At 36.8% G+C, this 22,879-nt stretch overlaps 1 protein-coding gene across 2 annotated transcripts in view; it reads left to right on the top strand.

Moving 5' to 3' along the window:
- Positions 1-22,879, top strand: part of LOC149789029 (uncharacterized) — a 130,812-nt gene that overhangs the window by 12,454 nt on the left and 95,479 nt on the right. For both annotated transcript variants that reach the window (XM_089975200.1, XM_089975201.1), the window contains exons 4-9: positions 984-1,671; positions 10,096-10,220; positions 11,378-11,511; positions 12,841-14,981; positions 16,004-16,155; positions 21,219-21,332. In XM_089975200.1, the coding sequence (XP_089831326.1) occupies positions 984-1,671; positions 10,096-10,220; positions 11,378-11,511; positions 12,841-14,981; positions 16,004-16,155; positions 21,219-21,332 (3,354 nt within the window). The remainder of the gene's footprint in view (positions 1-983; positions 1,672-10,095; positions 10,221-11,377; positions 11,512-12,840; positions 14,982-16,003; positions 16,156-21,218; positions 21,333-22,879) is intronic.

The following is a 22,879-nucleotide window of genomic DNA, read 5'->3' as shown; positions in this document are numbered from 1 at the left end:
ATTGTCAAGCAGGAAGCAAGATTTACAGAAGTTAATGAAGATGATGTAAATAAGTTGTTGGAATCCTATGCCAAGGATTTGACAAAGACAGACCTGAAGGTGACGAGTGCACAAAGGGCCGCACAGGAAAACGAAGACACTGATTCACAAACATCCAAACCATAATGTCTTACTGTGAAGTGTGTATCACAAGCTTTTATGCTAATTGAACAAACCTTAGAGATTTTTAAAGAAGAGGACCCAGATGGGGAATGCAGTCTCAGTGTGAGCAAAAAAGTTGAACACACCCTCTGTTGCTTTAGGGAGTTCTGTAAAACAAAACCAGAAAGATAGCAGATGCCACTTTCTTAAAGCTGAGGGACCCAGCAACTTCTCAGTCATCTGCCTCAGAATCTCAGACATCAACTTCTGCCCATGAATCATTGCCCATCCATGTCCAATAGTGCTGCTTTGCTTACATTTTTCACTTTTGTTTCCTTTGTACCATTAATTTCAAATTAATTACTTCTAATTAAAATAAATAATTATGTGTGTACTATATATTTACCTTTCTGTACTAAATGTACCGTAGGTATTATCACAGGACACCTGTCTCTAATTATTATCTTTTAATTAATGAGAAATTTCTTTTCATTTAACAGATTTTTGCTTAACAAATGACTCAAGGAACACATCACATTCATAAAATTAGGAGTTGATGTAGTATAGGAAATGTATGCATTTCTCCTTCACTGTTTATAAATTTTGTTATAAAACTTCTAGTGACTCTTGCCTCTTCCTCATCCTTTGCACAGGATAAAGTTATAAAACTTTGTAATTCATTTAAACAAAAACAGACTGTGACCATGTCAGTTGCTCATTATTTTCAAGGAGACTCTTGCTGTGACCTTCTTTCTTTAACACCGTTCAATCAGCAGTCACATTATTATACCTGATTACTTTATAGTATTTCTATTTAATGTCAGTCATTGTGTCTACTTCAGAGTGTGGACCTGCTCCAAACCAAGACATGTCTTCCACAACAGGATCATCAGCAAATTGCAGACCAAGTGGTAAGCTGTCATCAGATACAGGTGGTAAGCTGTCATCATATACGGGTGGTAAGCTGTCATCAGATATGGGATTAAATGGTCCTGATATAACAAGTGATGGCTGTACACCAGGAACTACTGAAACAGAAAAAGGCAATAAGATTGACTTGGCATACAGCAGCCCAGTCAAGAAAAATATGAGAAATAAAAATCGACTCTCATTGTCCCCTTTTTCAAAATACGAAACAGAAATAGCATCAAACCAATATAACAGTAACAAAGGAGATCATAAAACAGACAAGAGGAGTACCACAGAACTGAGTTGTTCAAAGCATGACAAGAGTGTTTCAATACATAGTCAGTGTCAATTAGATCAGGATCCATCGTTAATGAGTTCTGCAGAAACGAATCAGTCAAAGGAAGGTGCTGCTGGTGTTGCTTTAGCAACTGAAGGTATTCCTGGAGGTGGCAGTGATGTAATGTCTTCACAAGTTGTGTGCCCTAATGGACCCAGAGTCAGAAGAGCTAGTTTGTCATCTGGCAAGGGTACTGTGGTTATTGTCACGGAAGTGCTCACTCCATGGTATTTCTATGTGCAGCAGATCAGCACAGAGTTCAAGGGGCTGATGGAAGAAATTTGGTAAATAGATTATTTAGGACATGGTGTTTATGAAAGCATGTCTTAAATTATTTAGGGCAAGTTATATATTTACATGTCTTTAATTATTGTGGAAAAGATAATTCACTCACTGACTTCAGCAATATTTTTCATCTCAAAATATACTTTTACATGCCCTCTGCAGGCATGGTCAGACATTTTTAAAATCATGTCATTGCAGAGCTAACATGAAAAATGTATGTTAGCCCAGCTTAAATTCCATTGCTTAAATAAGCTATATGAAACTGTTAACTTTAAGACTTCCCTTATTTCTTGTTAGTATTTGTTAATAGTTAATCTCCTTTTTATACACCCACCTCTGGTATATAGGAATCCTTCTGTCTATCATTTAATCCAGTACACTTGTTATTGAAACTAGTCTTGCAGTTTTACATGGATTTTCATTGAACTTAGTCAATAGTATAGCATATTGTCTGATAATGTTTTTGTGTTGGCCTTAACACTGAGATAGGCTATACATGGCAGCCAGTATAACTGCTCTAGGAAGAGCCAGGAAAAAACCCGGTAAGAACCATTGACCCACAGGAAACTACTGGTAAGCTTTTTCACATACTAATATTGTCTGAGCCCTAGATTTGAACCCAAAGAAACAGATGTCATATGGCAGTGATTGGTTATGGCCAGTGCTTTAGACCTCTCAGTCACCCAGGGCCCACTTTTTTGCATATTGATGAATCACTTTGGTCCTAACAAATTTTTAACAGGTATCGCCCTTTGACTTAAGCAGAATGCAGTTTATGACAAAATCTTGTGAATGCAACTAGTCTCACATGCAACTAGTCTCACATTTTTTCATCGATTGCCATGAAACTTGGTAAGTGCTAAAATCCTCCTTTAATATATGAGGCTCATTTCTGACAAATTCTGTTAATAGTTATTTGACTTTTGTCATGTAGCTTAATCCAGAGCATGGCACGATCTGATGACTGCAGATAGTACTGCAGTTTGACATCAAACTTGATAAATATTATGGTCTTCCCCTGAAGATATGCATATGAATAAACAAATGTATTCCCACAATTTTATAAGAGTTATTGCCCTTTGATTTACAGATGAATTCATTGTATGACAGGATCTTGTGAACACATGTAGCCAGAAGCTTGGAAATATTATGATCATCATCTGACTATTTAATATTTATTAGAGTTATTTCCCTCTTAGACTTGAAACCTAATGTGGTGTATAACAGAATTTTCTAACACACCTGTCACACAGTGTTTACATAGCTGTAAAGCCTAATAAATATATGTATGTTCATGTGTCCTTGTCGATAATCCATCAGTCTACATTTGCTTGTTACCACTCTGGAGGCCATATTTTTGATCTTGTTTGGATCAGACTCACAGTATAGGTTTGTGCGATCAGTATTTTGAATGCATTCAAATATGTTAAGATCAATGCATATTAATTTGGTGAATTTACATCTGATTGCCTGATCTTGTTACCACTCAGGAAGCCATATTTCTGATCTGATTTAGTTTAAACTTGAAATGTGTGATTATATCATTAGAATCTTGGATGAGCTTGATAACAAGTGAGATTATATTGCAGTTTATTGTCTGATGTTGTTTTCCACTCTGGAATCTGTATTTCTGATTTTGATCAAACTTGTTATATTTATTCTGTATCATCAGAATCTTTGACAACATTGATAATGAGCTTGAGACACACTTGCACAATATAATCACAGTCTCACCTGAGTTTGATAATGAGTGAAATCCATACATACTAATGAGGTTATCTTGCATGTAATTGTTGAACTTGTTACTATTTTCTCAAGGCTATTGCTTTTATATGATTTCGTGCCAACATGCAGGCCTAAAATGAAGAAAAATACATTATATCCTGGAGGATTAGTCGATTGAAAACCCAATTTTTCTTAGTAAAATTTGGTTCTTCAAAATCACTTTGCCAGTCATAATCTGTTAGGAGAACTACCACTTCCTCACAAATCCAGCCCTCCCAGATACTTCTTTTAGCTAAAGGGAGCTAAAAGTTGTCTGCCGACCCATGTGGCAGTTAGGCAGTGTCATCTCCCCATACCTATAAGACTTGGCAGCAATGAATGAGGATATACTGGAGTGGTAGGCATGCTCCCTCTGGATGTAACTGCAGGGAGGGTGTATGTGTATTATGATTGGGTAAATACTTTCGAAGAAACATGTTTTACTAAGACAAATTGGTTTCTTCTTCGAATATATTACCCAATCATAATACCTTAGGATAATAGGTAAGAGGTGGAGGGAGGTACATCACCTTATCCTGGAAATAAAATCCAGTCCCCTAAGGTAAGAGAGACAGCTTCTAGGTAACCCAACTGGAGGGGACTCCGTCTGTCAACACTGCCTCAAAAAAGGAAAAAAATTCTCCCCTTCAAATCTAACAGAAATCGTGAAGCTTCATCTTTAAGAAGCTGTCGATCGACCTGGAAGTGTGACCTTTTGAGCAGTGGAGATAGGTCCGACCAGATAGAATTGGGCCCTTTGGGATGACAGATCTTGGAGATAAAAGCTAGAGAATGTGGACTTTGATGATCTCAATCCCACAGCCTGAATGATGTCAGTTAGAGAACAGCTTTGTTTGAATGCTAGGCTGGTGGCAACTGCCTAACACTCATGATGACGAAAGGTGTCATCTATCATTAGGCAGTAGCCTTTGATCATACTCTGGGCTAGCTTTCTTTCTTCGAAGAGCCAGAGGAAGAAATTAGCTATATGTGGGATTTATGCCTTGAGAGGTAAAATATGTTCAGTTGCATTTGCCTTAATACGCTTTTAGAGTGGAGGGCCGTCATGCCTGATTACTGTTTCTCTCCAAGACTGGTTGCAAGAATTGTTTAAGTTTGAGGGCCTGTTTGATATGATCCAGACAGGCGGGGGTGAAACAACTGCCATCATGGTTGTTGGCTAGATGAGGGAAGACCCGAATCTTCCACAGGGTTTCTGATGCAAGATTGATGAAGTTGTTGATCCATGACTTCTTCCATTGGAGTGGTGTGATGAGGATGAGGCAACAGGCTGATTCCTTTGCTTTTTGTATTGCTTTCGGACTCAGCTGTGTTGGAGGGTAGGCATGTGCATTCAGGTTTTTCCAATCCAAGGATAGATCGTTGACCGCACAGGCTTTTGAATCTGGGATGGGATAGACAAAGTTTGGGATTTTGGTATTCCGCCTTGTTGCAAATAGTTTCACCAGTGTTTGGTTCCTTTGGGTACAGATCTGGGTGAAAACCAAGGGATGAAAAGACCATTCCATCTGAATTAGTTGATTGTTTCTTAACGAGTCAGCTAGAACATTGAGGCATCCCGGTAAATGATGAACATGTATGTGGATTTGTTGTTGAATAGAAAGTCCCACACCATGATACAAAGGTCTGGGGAGTTGTCTTTTGATACAAGTCACTACTGTAGAGTTGTCAAACAGAATCAGGTCTCGCTTGCCAGAGAGGTGTTCCTGCAACCAGTGAAAGGCTTTCACAGTGGCCATCATTTTCAGAAGATTGATATGCAGAAATTGTTCGTGTGGAGACCATGCACCGCTGACTTGCTGAAAATGATGGTAGAAGGTAGGAAACCCAGTCCTCCATGCTGGCGATGGTTCAAATTGTAATATCGGGCGATGGTAAGTGAAGAGGTATACCTGCCATGACCCAAGAAAGTTTACCTTAAGACTGCAGATGTTGGCTCAGTTGTGAGAAGATGGTTTGAGGTTGGTCCAGTGGGCAAACTTTGGGTTTCTCTTGAGACAGAAGAAGCAGTTGTAATGGGTGCATAAAAAGGTGACCTAGATCGAGGAGATCCTCTGCTGCATTTAGTAAACTTGGGAGGCGAAGGAATTAATGTGCTGATAGGGTTCTCCTCAAGAGTAAAGAAATCACTATGTTGCAGATTTTCAATGCATGATCCTGAGGGAGATGAACCATGTTTTCCTGTGTATTGAACTCCATACCAAGATGAACAAAATGTTGTGAGGGTACAGGTTGGATTTGTCTTGTTGATGAGAAAGCCCAGATTGGTAAGTGATGTGACTGGTGTTATCATGTGGTGATGTAAAATAGAACACACCTGGTGTTTTTGTGGAATCTCATCCAGGTAACTTGATGTTACCACCGTAGAAATGGTCCGGAGATATGCCATGACTTGATTCATGATACAAGTGGTATACCATATTGTTGTAGGTGAACCACAGGAACTTCCTGGAAGCCTGGTGAATAGGGACATGGAGGTAAGTGTCTTTTAAGTCCACACTGATGGCAAAGTCTCCCACTTAAATGGCATTTAGAATGCACCGTGGTGTTTCCATTGAGAACCAAGGAGTTTGAATGGAGTGATTGAAAGCGCCAAGGTCTATGATGGGGTACAGAGTGCCATTTGCCTCTGGAACCAAGAAGAGTCTGGAATAGAATCATGGAGAGAGAGTATTCGAACAAGTTCTTCTGCCATTTTCTGAAGAAGGTTGTCAATTTCCTGCTGTATTGTGGTGTCTTTGAGTGGATCGGATGGGACGTTGGTGAATGTCAGAACTCTGGACAGTGGTAGAGGATTGAGAAACATGGTGTAGAGTCCCTTGTGAACCACTTGCCAAGTCCAGGGTTTGTTGTTGCAAATTTCATCCGATTCAGCCATGAAGAAAAGAAGCCTCCCTCCTACCAGATGTCTGGAAGAGGCAGATTGGAGATGGCGTAATTTTTTAGGTTTTGTATTAGCTTTATGGTGTCATTGAGAAAGGAGGGGGTTGCAAGTACAGAGTCCCATTCAGCAAATTGTAGTTTAGTAGTGACGGCGATGGCATTTGCCAAGGTGTGTTGTGCTGCCCTATTTAAAACACAGGCCATGCATTATACCAACTCCCATGCATGTCCTGTAGAAGTCAGAGTGGGAGGAGAGAGGTTCTTTTCCACTTGTTGGAAAATTACCATGGAAATGAAGTACAGTAGAGGGTCCAGAAGGGAGTACTGAGGAGAAATATGTATTTGAGCGGTCCCTGGGTATGGTATGTCAACATAGGTCTGTTTCAACATACTGGGATAAGGGCTATGATGTGTGATTGAGCCCTAAAAAGAGGATGTTGTTGCCGCTCCTGATCAGTCGAAAATGGCCTAGGCCAGTTGCAATGGATATAGGTCATGTGTGTGGGAGAATTATTGTCCAACTCATAATGTTGGAACAGATTATGGGATGCTAGATCCAATATCTGTAGATTGAGAGGGAAGTGATGGCTGTTTGTTAAGTTCTTTTGGCAAGAGAAATAGAGTCAAGTCCAAAAGTAATTGCTGGTAACATTGGGTCTGGAGAATGTGACTTGGGTGCTGGGGCAGTTTCTGATCTTGTTGATTTCTGGCGCTTCGTAGCCGAAGGGAGAGAGGTTGAGTTGTCCCCCTTTTCTGCCAAATAAACCTGTATGGATGAAAGATCAGCTTGCAGACTGATGACATCTTCCGTTTTTGTGCCTTGCACATACTTCAAGCCTAAAGTAAAATGAACAGAATCTATAAACTTGAGGGGCTTAGCCCTGTCACTTTGTAGGCACAATTAGTGGGAACTAAAGCTTAGCATTGGCCCAGTAAGTGATAACAGGCAGTCTAATGTCAATGCACCATATAGAGAGGATAATGCTAATAAATATACAACGATATGTCTGCACCTGTCTTGTTTGAATATTGATACGTTGTAGAGCTGACCAAAAGAAAGTTACCTGAAAAAATATGTAATAGCAGACGAATTTAAGCCAATACTACCTGTCAGAAAGGTCAAGGACGTCATAGACAGGTATAATCATTGAAGCATGATGTCCGGACGCTAATACTGCCTATGTTAAAAATAGCAGATGAAGCAATGAAGGTTCTGTATGTATCTTAAGTATAAATAATTATGATATACAGATTATACTACCTGTAGGAGGACTCAGAGATGACCTATACAAGTATGCAGTTAGCTCATGGAAACATGGCGTGAAAGCGTTACAAATGCCATACACAGAATGCCCATCTGTATGTACCTGAAGTAGGATTATACAGACAAAACAGGGTTCAGAAAAGTATAAGAAACTTTCACACGTAATTAATGCAGCACAGACCTATCCAGTGGGGATATTATAGTTGTCCATGCAATTCATGAAGAGCTCATATTCATATATATATATATATATATATATACGGAATACAAGTCATAAGGCAAATAACAATCCTTTCAAGTGCACTGGATCCAGCAAGGGATCACGTGTCAGGGATTGATTAAGATAACTGCAATAAACTGACAACGAACAGTGCGAAACTTACTATCTAAATAGCATGAGTGCCTTTGACTCATTAATTAGTCTTTTTCAAAGGCAAATACAAAACATTGACAATACAAACAAATAAAACAGAAAAACGGTTATTTTTGCAAAACTTTACTTGGCTGTTTCTACAGGAATTAAACCTTTAACTTTATGTTTCAACTAGTTTATTTCAACTTATTGTTGATACTGGAAAATATTTGTATTGACCTAGAAATTGATGAGCCATAACGACATCTGTCATTTTATGTAAATTTATGTAAGTGCAAATTATGTCCAGGATATTTCATTATTATAGTAGTCATTATATGCTATTAAGCAAATTTAGAGAATTATTTAAAAGAAAATATGTCGACTGCAAAAGATAATTTTATTTGTGCATCACTGAGCTTTATTAGAGATGGCAGCTAAAAAGAACTTGTGGTTTAATTTTTTTTAATTCCTGTGAATTCTTTTTGATTAATAGAAAAATTGCTCAGAAACTTGATACATATTGTGGTCATCATAAGAAGATATGCATGTTGACAAAAACATTGTATTCATACAATTTTTAGAAGAGTTATGCAATATTTTTTGATGATGATATCATGTGTAGCAAACTGAATGTGTGACCTTAAAACTTGATTTATGTACTTGTAAAGGAACATAAATGTCTCTGGTTTCAGTACTCCATGTTGCAATTAAAATGGTAGCATATGTGACTAAAAATTCAGAATTGCTAATTGAAATTTGTCAAGTGATCTCTGTCTGGTGACGTTGAACAAGAAATAATGCTAATGTACACCTTGGCATTACTATGATGCTAGTATGTTTTATATACTGTAATCAGTTGGAGGCAATTATATTGTTAATTAGCTTGTGTCATTTTTTTAAAGGACTGTTAGGTTCTCTACAGCTGTCCAAATAAATCCAGCCTAGCAACCGAGTAAGCCCTTAATGTGGTTCTTGTGGAAATGCTTGCATCCATTGATGTAACAATCGTTTGACTCCTTTCACATTTAAGTAGATGAAAATATGTCACACTTATGATGACCCAGATTGAAACATAAAATTAAAACAGGAAACCCGCCTTTTTAAGATTTCTTTTAATTGATTATTTTATACAGGGTTGCAACCAGTATGCATTTATCAACACATTCATGGATTGATGTTTCATTATATATTGTGTTAAATAATGAAGAAAAAATTTGTTTAGGACAATTCTTCCAAATATGACTTCTCTTTCAATTTTTGGAATTTCATAACAACAATTCCAAATTTCAATGCATTAACTGCCATTTTTTATGACAAAACTAGGGTTATATCAAACTTTCATTGTCCAATTTTTATACAGATTTGTTGTACTTGTATGGAAATAGTAGCCTATTCTAGGCCTTCTCTCTAAGGCAAAGTGGGATCCACACTTGCCTCAGTGTTATGAGCTGGTTCACAAATTATCTGGAAAGACTGAAACAAGGGAGTTGTAGTTGTTGTGGGGTTTAACACCATTTTTCAGCACATGATAGGCTATACATGGCAGCCGGTATTAATGGTGGAGGAAGAACCCGGAAAAACCCCGGAAAGAACCACCAACCCACGAGAAGCTGCTGGCAAGCTTTCTCACATACCCACATTGGCTGAATCTGAGACTCAAAACCCATGCAGACAGAGGTGAGATGGCAGTGATCTATAACAGAGAGCGCTTTAGACCACTCGGGGCCCCAAACAAGCGGTGAACCATATTTTTAAAAAAAAATATTCAGCAGATTGCAATCTAATCTACATTAAGTTACCAACTTGACATTTCATTTGACTAGTCTGGCCATCAGTCTGCAAGTGACCAGCCATAATGACCTATGCAGTCATCAGCTAACAGTATGGATCCAAAAGAATGCTGACATGGAAGCAAATACTGAAAATTTAGTTAGCAATAAAATTACTTCCAGTCAAACTACACTAAACACACATGGCTTTTGTAATATAAGGTATTTTCAGAAGAAAATGAAGGTTAAGGCTTGTTACCAGGGAATTTAAGGCCATTCTTGTAAAAAGATGGTTTAGAAAACTAAACTGTGATATATTTTGAAATGCTTATAACTTGTTCTGATGTTTCTTCTGTAACTGATTCAGCTACTACATGCAAACAACTGGAATGTCTTCTGCGTGTATCAAGAATGTATCAGTGGGTATGATGTGTTTGGCCCCCTACCCCAAGGACAATGTGTACTACAGAGCAGTCATTGTCAAGATTATTGGTGAGTACTGCCACATTTTGTTCTGGTATAATGTATCTTGACATCAGAGCTGTCATTATCAAGCTTTACACTGTTGGTGAGTATTGAGTACTGCCACATTTATGTTCTGGTATAATTTATCTTGACATCTGCTTAAAAGAAGTACACTTCAGAGCAGTCATTATTGAGCTTTACACTGTTGGTGAGTATTGAATACTGTCACAGGGATGCTTCAGGATGTATGATTGAAAAAATCCAACTGAAATTGAAATTAAGCTGAAATGTTTTTAAGATGTGAGTGCATAATCATGCCCCCATCCCCCCATTAAGGATTAGGTGCACATTTTCATGAACAATGAATTACATTATTGGTTCCATTGTGTCACAAACTGAATTCTGATTAAGTGATGTATTACATCACTTAGAGTCTAATTGCTTTATTTATACTATACCTTGATGCCTTTTTCTGCCATTTAAGTTGACTGAAGGGTGATGGTACCCGAGAATTTTCTAATTCAGTTGAACTTACTGTTGAATTTATTTAATGGAATGAATACATCTGATCACACTCAGCTGAATGTGACCAGACGTATTTGTTTCATGAAAGTAAGCACACTTTAGTTCAACACTTGCATTCCTCAGCTTCCCCTGTCCTTAAACCCATCTGAAATTGTTGGTCAACAGAGTTTGAAAAGTGCAATTACTACTTGACTGGGTTTGCCTTAATAATGAAAAATGCAATTACTGCTTGACTGGATTTGCCTCAATAATAAAAAATGCAATTACTGCTTGACTGGATTTGCCTCAATAATGGAAAATACAATTACTGCTTGACTGGATTTTCCTCATTAATGAAAAAATGCAATTACTGCTTGACTGGATTTTCCTCATTAATGAAAAAGGCATCAGCATAAGCATAGTATGAATAAAAAAGCAATTAAACTGAGTGTGCAGCAATGTTAATAAAGGCTGCCAACTGGGTGTGATATTCTTCAAAATTTGGCTACATGTTCAGCTGTTGACACAGTTGAGATAGCTACAGAGCACCAGTTGTGACACTAAGATGGCCTCTCCCCCATCAATTATATCAGAGTCAATGTCTTAATGTTTAAAACAGAAATTTCTTTTTTTATCAGACCATAAGAATTTCATTTCTTAATGTCATACTTTCTTTCCAGATAATTCTGAAGATGTAGATATCATGTTCATAGACTATGGGGATCAAACTAGGATGCAGACTGGTAAGCTGCGAACCATTCCTGAGAGGTTTACTGATGTTCCAGCTCAAGCTATCTGCTGTGCCCTAGCAGGGGTGAGATTATCTAAAGTTCTTTTGAAAAATCTGTTTATTGCTACTCATGAACAGAAAGTCATATCAAACTGGAGTTTACACCAAGAGACTTCATATGATATCTGTTTGGTCCTAAATGAAAATGGCATTTCTCAGACATCCAGTATGGCTGCTACAGCAGCCATCTTGTAAATCTGGTTATGAATAATTCTCCTAAACAGATGGTCATATAATCATGTAGATTACACCAAAAGTCTTCTAATTGTGTCTGATTTGTCCTAAATACAAATGGCTTCATTTGTGTATTTAGATGTGGCTGCGACAGTGGCTTTTGTGAAAATATTATTAAGATTATTAAAGATGGTTTTAACACTTAAAAGTTAAAAGAAAGAAATTGTTATATCTTGAATTCCTTTCAATTCTTTTAAGACAGTACAGGGGGCCCCGAGTGGCCGAATGGTCTAAAGCACTCTCCGTTACGGATCACTGCCATCTCACCTCTGTCTGCATGGGTTCAAGTCCCGGGCTCGGCTAATGTGGGTATGTGAGAAAGCTTGCCGGTAGCTTCTCATGGGTCGGTGGTTCTTTCTAGGGTTTTTCTGAGTTCTTCCTCCACCATTAATACTGGCCGCCATGTATAGCCTGTCATGTGCTGAAAAATGGCGTTAAACCCCATTACAACAACAACAAATAAGACAATAAAGCATCGGTCTCTTTGAAGGGCTCTTGGTGTTTCAGCCTTTTGACAACACCTTCAGTTAATTCACATGTTAGTATGGGTAATTGAAGTGTTTTATGGCCTGACAGTCATCTGTTGAAACACTTGTATTTGTGTATGGTTAAAACTTCAGTTAAATTTCCAATTTGAAAGTTTTATTTGTTGTTGGTTTTGGAATACATTTGGTGTCAAGAAATTTTTTATGCTGTTTAAAATTATTTAACATTTGAGGGGAAATGGTGTCTGGAAAATTGGAAAGTCCTCATATTTCAATTCATTATTGTAGTTTGCATTTGGGTTAAGAAAGAAGCTTATCAAGTTTTGGTCAAAAGGTCATGGGTCAAGGTGAATGCGACTGTCAGAAGAAAAACATTTGTCAACATAACACAATCAGTTCTGCAGCTAGCAGATTTAAGTATGTGGGACACAAATTCATTTGCTTATGAATTTTTGCAGAGATAAACAATTTTTATTTAATTATTTATCTCACTGGTATGAAATGGTCTAAGTCTGTAAACCTAGCCACATTTTGTAAGAAACATCTTTTACCACCATTGATGTAAATAGGGTGAGTTTTATGCAGTGTTCCATTTGCATCACTTTCCCCTAAGGAGTTTATTTTCTCCCTCCAGGTAATGCCAAGTAACAAATATTGCATTTGGACAGAAGCAGACGTCATGTATTTCTCACAGTATGTAAGAAACCAGCAGCTAAGCTGTATTCCAGTATACTGCAGCAGAGATCCCACCTTTCCCCATATTGTGGAACTGATTCTGCATTTCCCAATGCCGGTTATAGGTCAGGAGCAAATGATAATGTCATCTCAGATCAACCTTAGTGTTCTATTTCTCAGCAAGAAGTCTGTCCAGAAAATTGTGGTCTCTGAACAGATGAGTAAGCTAGGTAAATCATTGGAGGTGACTCGGAATGCAAAGATGAAGATGCTGCTAGAGCAAATATTCATACAGGATTCAAAAGGTGATGATGGATCTTGGAATCCAGATCATCAACCCAAGATCAGAGAGATTGATGAAACAGGCGCTACAGGAACTATTCTCAGATCAGCTGCAGACAGAACCGTCTCTTGTGTTGGTGAAGACAGTTTGGCTAAAATATCAGACTCAGACAAAAGAATCAATGAGTCTAAGAGCTTGGAATCAAACACACCTATTAAAATTGAAGAAGACAAAACATTTAGGATGGAGAGACTCTTTGCTTCAAACACTCCAGTGAAAGAAGAAACCTTTTCACCAGTAAAGGATAACAAGGGAGAAGTGGCAGTGATGAAATTGAAAGAAAATCGTTCTGAAAGACAAGAGTTAAAGGATGTTTACAAGAAGCAGCAAGGAGTGAAAATCAATTCCATCTTAGAGAAATCTCAAGATAAGAACATTCAGAAAGCTTCAGAAGATACAAACAACAAGAGTGTGCTGCATCCTCAAGGGAAGAGATTGTTATCTTTCAAAGAGATGGGGACTGATAGAACTGACAAAATGTCAGAAGTTAGAAAACCTAAAACAGAATTTCCTCTTTCTGTGGACAGGAAGAAGCAAGCAAAGAAGCCCAAAGGAAAGGGTTCAACAAAGAACATTAAAAAAGAACCAAATATTCAGTCAGAAGCATGGAAAGTTGATTCATCAAAGACGTGGCAGGTGGATAACGAGCCAACCATTGGAATTGTTAAGCCAGAGGAGAGCCAGTCAGAGAGCAAGACAACCATGCCAAATAGAAGAGGAATGCCAGAAGAGCAGTTATTGAAGAAAGAAGTCAGCAGTTCAGAACTGGTTGGTGACAAGGCTCAAGATGAAGATAGTGGTCTGGAAGGAGACTCAATGGTAGATACTGAGACTGTACAAGACCTGAAATTTAGAGAAGGGCCAGATTCTAGGCATAGTGCTTGTACCAAATCTTCAAATATCGATGCATCAAGATGTCCTTTGTTCAATGATGGCTCAGAGATGAAAGAGAGCACTGGGTGTGAATTTGCTACCATAAGATCTATTGAAACCTTTGAGGAGACTAATGTGGATGGGGAACCTGAGTCCCATGACAAGACTGAACACATAGACTCTAAAACAGCAGATAGTATTACAGCCTCGGACAGTGCTAAGATCAGTCCTGGAGTCCCCAGTAGTAAGGATCATGGAGAGCTGATGTTTTCAAGTGATGTTGGTGCAACGCTTAGTGTTAATGCCCAAAGACATGAGGTAATGGTGTCACATGTCAATAGTCCCAGTGATTTTTATGTTCACCTTGTGTCCCGGCAAACTGGACAAACCATAGAGAGGATAATGAGCGGCTTGAAAAAGCATTATGGTGATATGAAGGGGAAAAAGCTACAGAAATTAGCCAAATCATTCACGTTGGAGAAAGAAAAATTATGTTGTGCTCAGTATCCTGTAGATGGCAGTTTCTACAGGGCAAGAATCATAGATATATGTGAATCAAATGCAGTGAATGAAAATGATCCAAACATTGGAAAAGTTCATGTCTTTTATCTTGACTTTGGTAATGATGAATGGCTGCCTAAAAAAAAGATTTTTCCTTTGCCAGAAGAATTTGCCCTAGTACCTCAGTTGACCATTCACTGCTCACTTGCTTATATAAAACCTATGTCAGATCACCTGGATAGTGAGGCTTTCTGTGCCAAATCATCATCAGGTGTTTGGACTTGGAGTAAAGAGGACAGAGACTTACTTATGCAACTGACTGGTTGTGAGAAGAAATTGCAAATGCATGTTGTACATGGCTGCTTATCTGGAGACATTAGTGGGTAGGTTTTGATTTTGGTGTCACATTATGAATGTGGTAAGGACATGTCGTCTAAATCTGTGGAACTGTCCATTTGTCTGTCTGGTTAGCTTTCATGTTAATTTCAGTTTTCAGATGTGTTTTGCATTTGTGTTCCTTGAATATGTTAATTATTTACATATAGTAAACAGCATGATTCAGGGCAAAACAGTTTAACTCAGTAATGATTTTGGTTTTGTCAGATAGCTTTTCCACCATTTTAAATAACTGTTTTCCTTATTTACAGTATCACTTTTAACTGATGATGGAGAAACATTGTTAAACTAGGGACATTAACAGGTTTGTGAACACAAAGCTATTTGACCTGTTTTATATAGGATTTTCAGCCTAATTTTATTATAGCATAAATGTGTTTTGCTATTCCTTTTTAATGGACTTTCAAAATAACTATCAGATTTTATCTTATTCACTTACATTTCCAATAATGGTAATCCAGTTTTTAAACTTCATACCATACAGACTCATTTATATGTACTGTACAATTGTAAACTGCACAGACCCAGATCTGCCATTGTATAATGCACCAGCAGATCTGTCGCTATACAGTTTAAGAGTCATAAAACAAACAAAATATACCTGCATATCAATCTGCATATTATGTGACTGCAGATCCGGGTAAGTGTTGTTTGCAGTTGGATTCCACGTACAATCAATATATATATATGGTACATCCAAAGATCCCATGAAGAATAATTATTATCCATGGAAGAATGTACCTTTAATAAGTTAGGTTTTTTTTAATTTGGACTTGACAAACTTTAATGATTGTGTGATTCCCTCCAACAAAATCTTGAATGTCAGAAACAGGGTTTTTTTTCTTTCTTAAGAAGGTTATGTCTTCTTTATAGTATAACAATGAATTTATAAAATGACTATAATTGCTATAAAATTTCAGGGTCATAAAGATAAAATAAATAAACAAGTTTGCAGAGTTTCATTCTGATTTGACACTTTTTGATGTTGATATCAATATTCTAATGACAGGGAGTTGCTGACCAATTCGGGGAACTCCCCAGTGAAAGTTCTGCTGGTCAACAACTCTGAAGATGAGGAGGTTTGTTTAAATATGGACCTGATCCGACTGGGAAGAGCCACAGTAGATCTGAGCCATCTCCCATTGGAGAAAGCTGCATGTGGTAAGTATAGATAATAGGATTGCTTGGTTAGATGCGAGAAAAAGAGCTGTCAGCACGTCTCCTTTTTAAATACACAATATTTTGAGTATTAGATGCTACTCCAGATTTGAAAATCTTTCTGTAATTAACCCAGATACTCGGAACCACCTATTTTTCAGACATATTTTCAAACATTTTAATAATTTTAAATTGGACAGTAAATTTCCAGATATGAATAAAGTTTTTGTAAAGTCAGTGTTAATTACCTGCGCTGAAAAGTCTGGTGATTGAGTAGTCAACCATCAGGGCCTGAAAACCTGTCATTACTCTTCTTATCAGCTGGATTAACTGAAAGCCTGTTAAAGGGAATAAAAGAAGAAAAACTACCTTTCATGTCAAGACATGGGTGGAACTACTTAATGAAATATTAATGAATCATCAGCATTATATCAAGCAAGATGTAATGGCTTTAGTTTTACTGCTGGACTACATATGGAGTGAAACAAAATAGTCATGAATACCATACAAATTGATTGTTCTCTTTTGAAGTAAACTAAACTGGGTTTGAATTTAATTGTTAAAAAGCAGTAAACATCTCTGACATGTGAGTTTCACAAGTTCTTGTCTGTGTTTTATTGAGTGGCAGATTTCACTTTGATAATATCAGTTTGGATGTTGTAAGTTCAGTCTTGACACCTGTAACACAATTACAAATCTGTTTCACATTTAAATTCCTGAACAAGAGTAAGTGATTTGTCTATTTAAGTCAGCAATCACCATATTTAGATTTTCCAAGGAAAGATATTATAAATAGGTATATATTATTTCTGTCATCTATTATGTTGTCATGGATAATCTTAACATCATGAAACTATCAATATGAGAACTAGATTGTGTTAATTGGTTAACTTCAAGTTATGATTGGAACTTGTTACCAATGGCATTACATGTACACACTCAACAGACTGTTTTGTTTTTAAAACAGATTTAAAAGAGCAATGGAAATGTAAACAAAATTATTTATTTGTAATGAAAATAGAGAAATGTCATGAGGAAAATGTTCTTTATTGTCAAGCAATGATATAATGCAGCCTACTTCAGCTACCTAGGCTTTTTGACCAGTTGCTTGTACATTTATTCTGACAGTGAAGATAAAGAGTTTTTTTGACAAAATGTTCAGGTAAATTGATATTCATTGGTACACAAAATATGTAGAGAGAAGGAAAAGTAATTATTATTTATTTATTATTTTTTAATGTCTGAAATTAAGTTCAAAGGAAATTTTTGAGTAAGAATTTGAGTCAGTTAAAGACTCTGATAGAGAGGCCAGGCCTTTCTTTCACCATAAATTTCAAAGTTTCTCTTTAAAGTGAGGTTTTAAGTATCTGCTTTATGATACTACCAAAAACATTGGGACTTCTGCTAAGGAATAATTGGTAGAAAGAAAAAATGAAAAGAAAAAACACTTTACAAGTTTTCACCTTGGAATCTTAATATTCTTGAAAAGTACTGGAATTTCTCAGACCACTCTGGTGGCCTAAGTGGTTAGAGAATCAAACTGTAATGCAGGAGGTCATGGGTTCAAATCCTGAGTGAGTCAGACCAAAGACTTATAAAAATGGTTCTTGCAGCTGCCTCACTTGGCACTCAGCATTAAGAGGGTAGTGTTAGGGCTGGTTAGCCTGGTGTCAGGATGATGTGAGTGGGTGGGACATGATGTTTCATGTTTATGGCATGATGCCCCAGTGATAGACATTGTTACAAACTGCCACTCTGCAGAAATTGTAGCGATATTACTGGAAAATTGTTAAAGCAATTTTAAAAATCCAAATCACACACATACTGGAATTTCTCACATTTTTCTACCTCATAAAACAAAACTATTTGTGGCAGAATTTATGACTGCATTTTATATTAATACCTACTTAATGTTTTGTGAACAATTACTTGTTCCTACCAAACAGCAGGAAAAAGATTCTAAAGTTGAGGAAGAAATTTTTAGATGTTTGGTGAATATAGGGCCAGATATGTCATATTTCATCATCACCATCTTCATTGAGTGCCTCCTTCATAAATGAACACAATAACACACAGATAAGAATTATTATTTTGTTGAGGTCATTGCTTGTGTATTGTTTGCCTTGGTGTGTGTACCTTTACAAATTTTCCTTTCCTTTGGTCTTTGAATATGAAATAATGGTCAATGTAAAATTCAGAGAATTGATACAAGTGTTGACCAAAAATATATGTATATATTTGTCAACAGTTGTATGTGTCTAGAAACAATAAAATAGTTTCAAGTGAAAGCTTTCAAATTAAACTGAAGTTTTTATATAACAGATTGATATCAAAACTTCCAGAGAAACAAAAGCAATTATGTTAGGGACACTGTAAGTTTTGTCACCAGCGTATCCCCTAGGGGTGCAAGATTAAGAGTCAAAAATCTCCTTGGTGTCAAAACTGGGGGTTAGACTGTGTAGAAAAACAAACTTTAGTATTAAAACTGGGCGTCAAATTAAACATTTGGGGGTCTATGAAGCATGAATGAGGGTAAAGGGAAACACTGTTCCTCACTATCTCAATGATATCCTGTAGTGTCATTGAATTCACTCACCACTATTTCCTTCAATGATGTCAGGTAGTGTCATTGATTTCACTCATCACTATGATATCCTGTGGTGTCATTGAATTCACTCATCACTATTTCCATAAATGATATCCTAAAGTGTCATTGTGTTCACTCATCACTGTGTCCATCAATGATGCCCTGAATCATCATTGAGTTCCTCATCACTGTCTCTATGATATCCTGTAGTGTCATTGAGTTCACTCGTCACTGTTTCCATTTATAATATCTTATAGTGTCACTGAGTTCACTTCTCGCTATCTCAATGATATCATGTAGTGTCATTGAGTTCACTCACCACTATCCTTCATTGATGTCAGGTATTGTCATTGATTTCACTCATGACTATCTATGATATTATATAGTGTCACTGCACTGAGTTCATTCGTCACTGTTTCCATTTATAATATCTTATAGTGTCACCGAGTTCACTCACCACTATTTCCTTCAATGATATCAGGTAGTGTCATTGATTTCACTCATGACTATCTATGATATTATATAGTGTCATTGCGTTCACTTATCACTGTTTTCATAAATGATCTGCTTTAGTGTCATTGTGTTCACTCATCACTGTGTTCATCAATGATGCCCTGTAGCATCATTGAGTTCCTCATCACTTTCTCTATGATATCATGCAGTGTCATTTAGTTCAGTCATCATTATTCCCATCAATGATGTCAGGTAGTGTTATTGATTTAACTCATCACTATCACTTTGATATCCTATGGTGTCATTAAGATCACTCATCGCTGTTTCCATTAATATCGAATAGTGTCATTGAGTTCACTGATCACTGTTTCCATCAGTGATGCCATTCACTCATCACTGTCTCTATGATATACTATAATGTTATATAGTTCACTCAATAGTATTTCCATAACTGATATCCTGCAGTGTCATTGAGTTCATCATTATTTCCATCAGTGATATCTTATAGTGTCATTGAGTTCATTCATCACTATTTCCATCAGTGATATTCTGTATTGTCAGAGTTCACTCATCACTATTTCCATCAGTGATATTCTGTATTGTCATAGAGTTCATTCACCACTATTTCCATCGGTGATATTCTGTATTGTCATAGAGTTCATTCACCACTATTTCCATCAGTGAAATTCTGTATTGTCATAGAGTTCACTCATCACTATTTCCATCAGTGATTTTCTGCAGTGTCACTGAGGTCACTCATGTAAAGCAACATCTTGGCTAGACAAAGGTCATTATCCACTTTATTCCACTTGGCAGATGTAGTTAGAGGAAACTTATGAATAAGTGTCCTTATTCAGATATACATGTCACTGCCCATTGCAAACCATTTCAATTGACCATTATGTGACTGTTCAGTGTGGCAGTTTCCACAACACTCACAGGCTTGAAATTAAAATTTGTTTGAAATATATAAGTTGTAGAAAATTAGTGCAATATGTGTTGCCACTGTGAGTATTCCTTACAGTTTCTTAATTTAAATGTAACAAAAGAGAAAACCTATTTCTAATTCCATTCTTTCATCAAATGATTGAAAATGGAAGGCAATGGTGGATGAAAGTGATAAACAAATAGCTGAACGCATTCTTGAGATAATAAACAAAAACAATGATATGATAGTTTAAAATGAATGTAACTGAAGACAAACAAAATGCAAATTTTGAAAAGTATCCTGTTTCAGGATCTGTATCATTACTGACCTTCTCATTGTCATCATGCTATTGTCTAATCTGAATAGCTAGACATAGGTATGACTTTTATAATGGCAACAGCAGAAGTGATGTCTTTGTTTAAAAAAAATTGTTTTTAAATTTATTGAAAGTCATATATCTCTACATTAGTTCTATTCAAGTAAAGTATGTGAATAATCTTACTTAATTTTCCATCCTGATATATAGTAGTTTCTTGTCTTGCATCAGCTGTGTCAATGTTAAGATCCTGTTTAAATTTTTCTGAAAATTTAAGGGCAAATTGCGTTTTCATCCCACATTTGAAAGACAAGGGGGGTTTAGAAGTTCTCTATTATAACATGGATTTTTAAAAAAATCAATGTAGGGCTTGAAAGTAAGTTCCACTTTTTTTAATCTTTCGGTTGAATTTTCAGCATCAGTTTTTTTTCTTAAGAATTAGCTTCAGTACCACACTCATGTGAAGACCGTGTGTTGAACTCATACTTAAGGATTGCAGGTTCCATACCCACTCAGGCCAGCCTGTGTCTGCTGTCCTTGGGAACGACATTCAGCACTCATTTCCTCAGTGTAATATTGCCAATAATTTGTTAAAAGTCCCATAAAAGCCAACAAAAGACCCCAAGTAACTGAATCGTTTGGTGTAATATTACTAAAGAATGTGCCCTGGTATGCTAAGTTTGTCTTGCCAGCTTCAGCAGAAATTGCATCATCACCATGCCATATGCTGCATTTTGTGGAACCTGTTTTATTATTGTCTGGGTTTTTTTTCTTCATTTTAGAAGAAGACAAGCACTGCAGTAAAACTTGGAATCCCATGGCTGAAGATTTCTTCTCTATCAGAAACAGTTATCAAGTGGATACAAATGATGCAGGGGTTGCCACTGTGGGTTACAGTAAGTGTTACTATTGCTAACTCTTCTCCTTAAGGAGATGCCACTGTAGTTTACAGTAAGTGTTATTCTTAATACTTCTCCATCAGGGGGTGTCACTCTTATTATTTTCCTTCAGGGGATGCCACGATGGGTTACAGGGTCACTCTTTCTAACACCTCTCCATTAGGGATTTGCCATCATGTGTTACATTGTGTCATTCGTAACATTTCTCCATCAGGTGTTGCCACTGTGGGTTACAGTATGGCACTCTTAGCACTTCTCCATCAGGTGTTGCCACCTTTGGTTACAGTGTTACTCTTACTAACACTTCTCTATCAGGAGTTGCCACTGGTTTACAGTGTATCACTCTTGCTAACATGGATTGCCACCATGGGTTACAGTACTACTCTTACTAGCATTTCTCCTTAAGGGGATGCCGCCATTGGTTACAGGAACTGTCAGTGTTACTGACACTTGTCCATAAGGTTTGCCACCATGGGTTACAGTAAGTGTCAGTCTTACCGACACTGTTTATCACATCCATATATAACATTTTGATGTTAGGTCACTGAGTTTGTTTAAGGTTATTGAATTACAGTATTATAGTGACATAAATGATATTAAAATCCTAGTTTCTTAATTATCACAGACTGCTAAGATTAATCGTATTTGAGCAGCAAATATTTATATTCATGCATAACTATGATGTGAATATAGATACAGTAGTCCCCCTCTTATAAGGCCACCCCTATTGCAGCAGGGAAGTGGCCTTTTTAGAGGGGGATGACAAATGTGAATAGTAAATACATATGAAGAAAGTCACAAGTTCATTTAATTGTAAAACATTTAATATTTTCATTAAAAAATCACATGCATGTTGTGAAATAAATGTAAAACAAAACTGTTTCATCATTTTCAAAAGAATATTATGAATAACCATTGATATAGTTTTAAAACTGTCTTTATAATTATGTTGCAGATCACATCATCTGTCACTTTGTTGGTAACAGTCTAAAAAACAAACCAGTCTCGTTACAATTAAAATGATCCTTGCTGTCATATCCCCTGCATATATCGTTTAGTCTTTTGTTCCAATCTTCAGCAACTTCATTATTAACATCAGCTGATTCTCCACTAAAGACAGAACACTTAATATTGTGTCGCACTTGAAATCTACGCAACCATCTGTTACTTGCAGTAAAGTCATCATATCCCAATTCAACTGACAAAATTGTTGCTTTTTCTTGTCATTCAAATCAGGATACAAACATCTCCTGGCTCAAACAATCTTTCTTTCTCCGTCATTTCACCTCCGCACTTCTGCAGAATTGTTTCCTTATCTTTCATGATATTGTTTATCTGAGTCTTTCGGACATCAGTTTTCTGCAAGGATCCTCAACCCCAACCCCCCTTGGTCAGTTGAATTACTTTCACTTTCTCTAAACTGAGAATTTTTCTTTTCCTCAATGACATGTTGATCTTTTTGTAGTAAGTTATTCATGTTGCCAACTACAATACTAATAAAACAATTTTTTTATGCATCTAAACAAATTGCCATGTGTTTTTAA

The sequence above is a fragment of the Sinohyriopsis cumingii genome, chromosome 11 (assembly GCF_028554795.1).
Source record: "Sinohyriopsis cumingii isolate HCF-2022 chromosome 11, ASM2855479v2, whole genome shotgun sequence".
Taxonomy (NCBI): Eukaryota; Metazoa; Mollusca; class Bivalvia; order Unionida; family Unionidae; genus Sinohyriopsis; species Sinohyriopsis cumingii.
The sequence above is the reverse complement of the archived record's forward strand: the minus strand, read 5'-3'. Positions and strand labels throughout refer to the sequence as shown.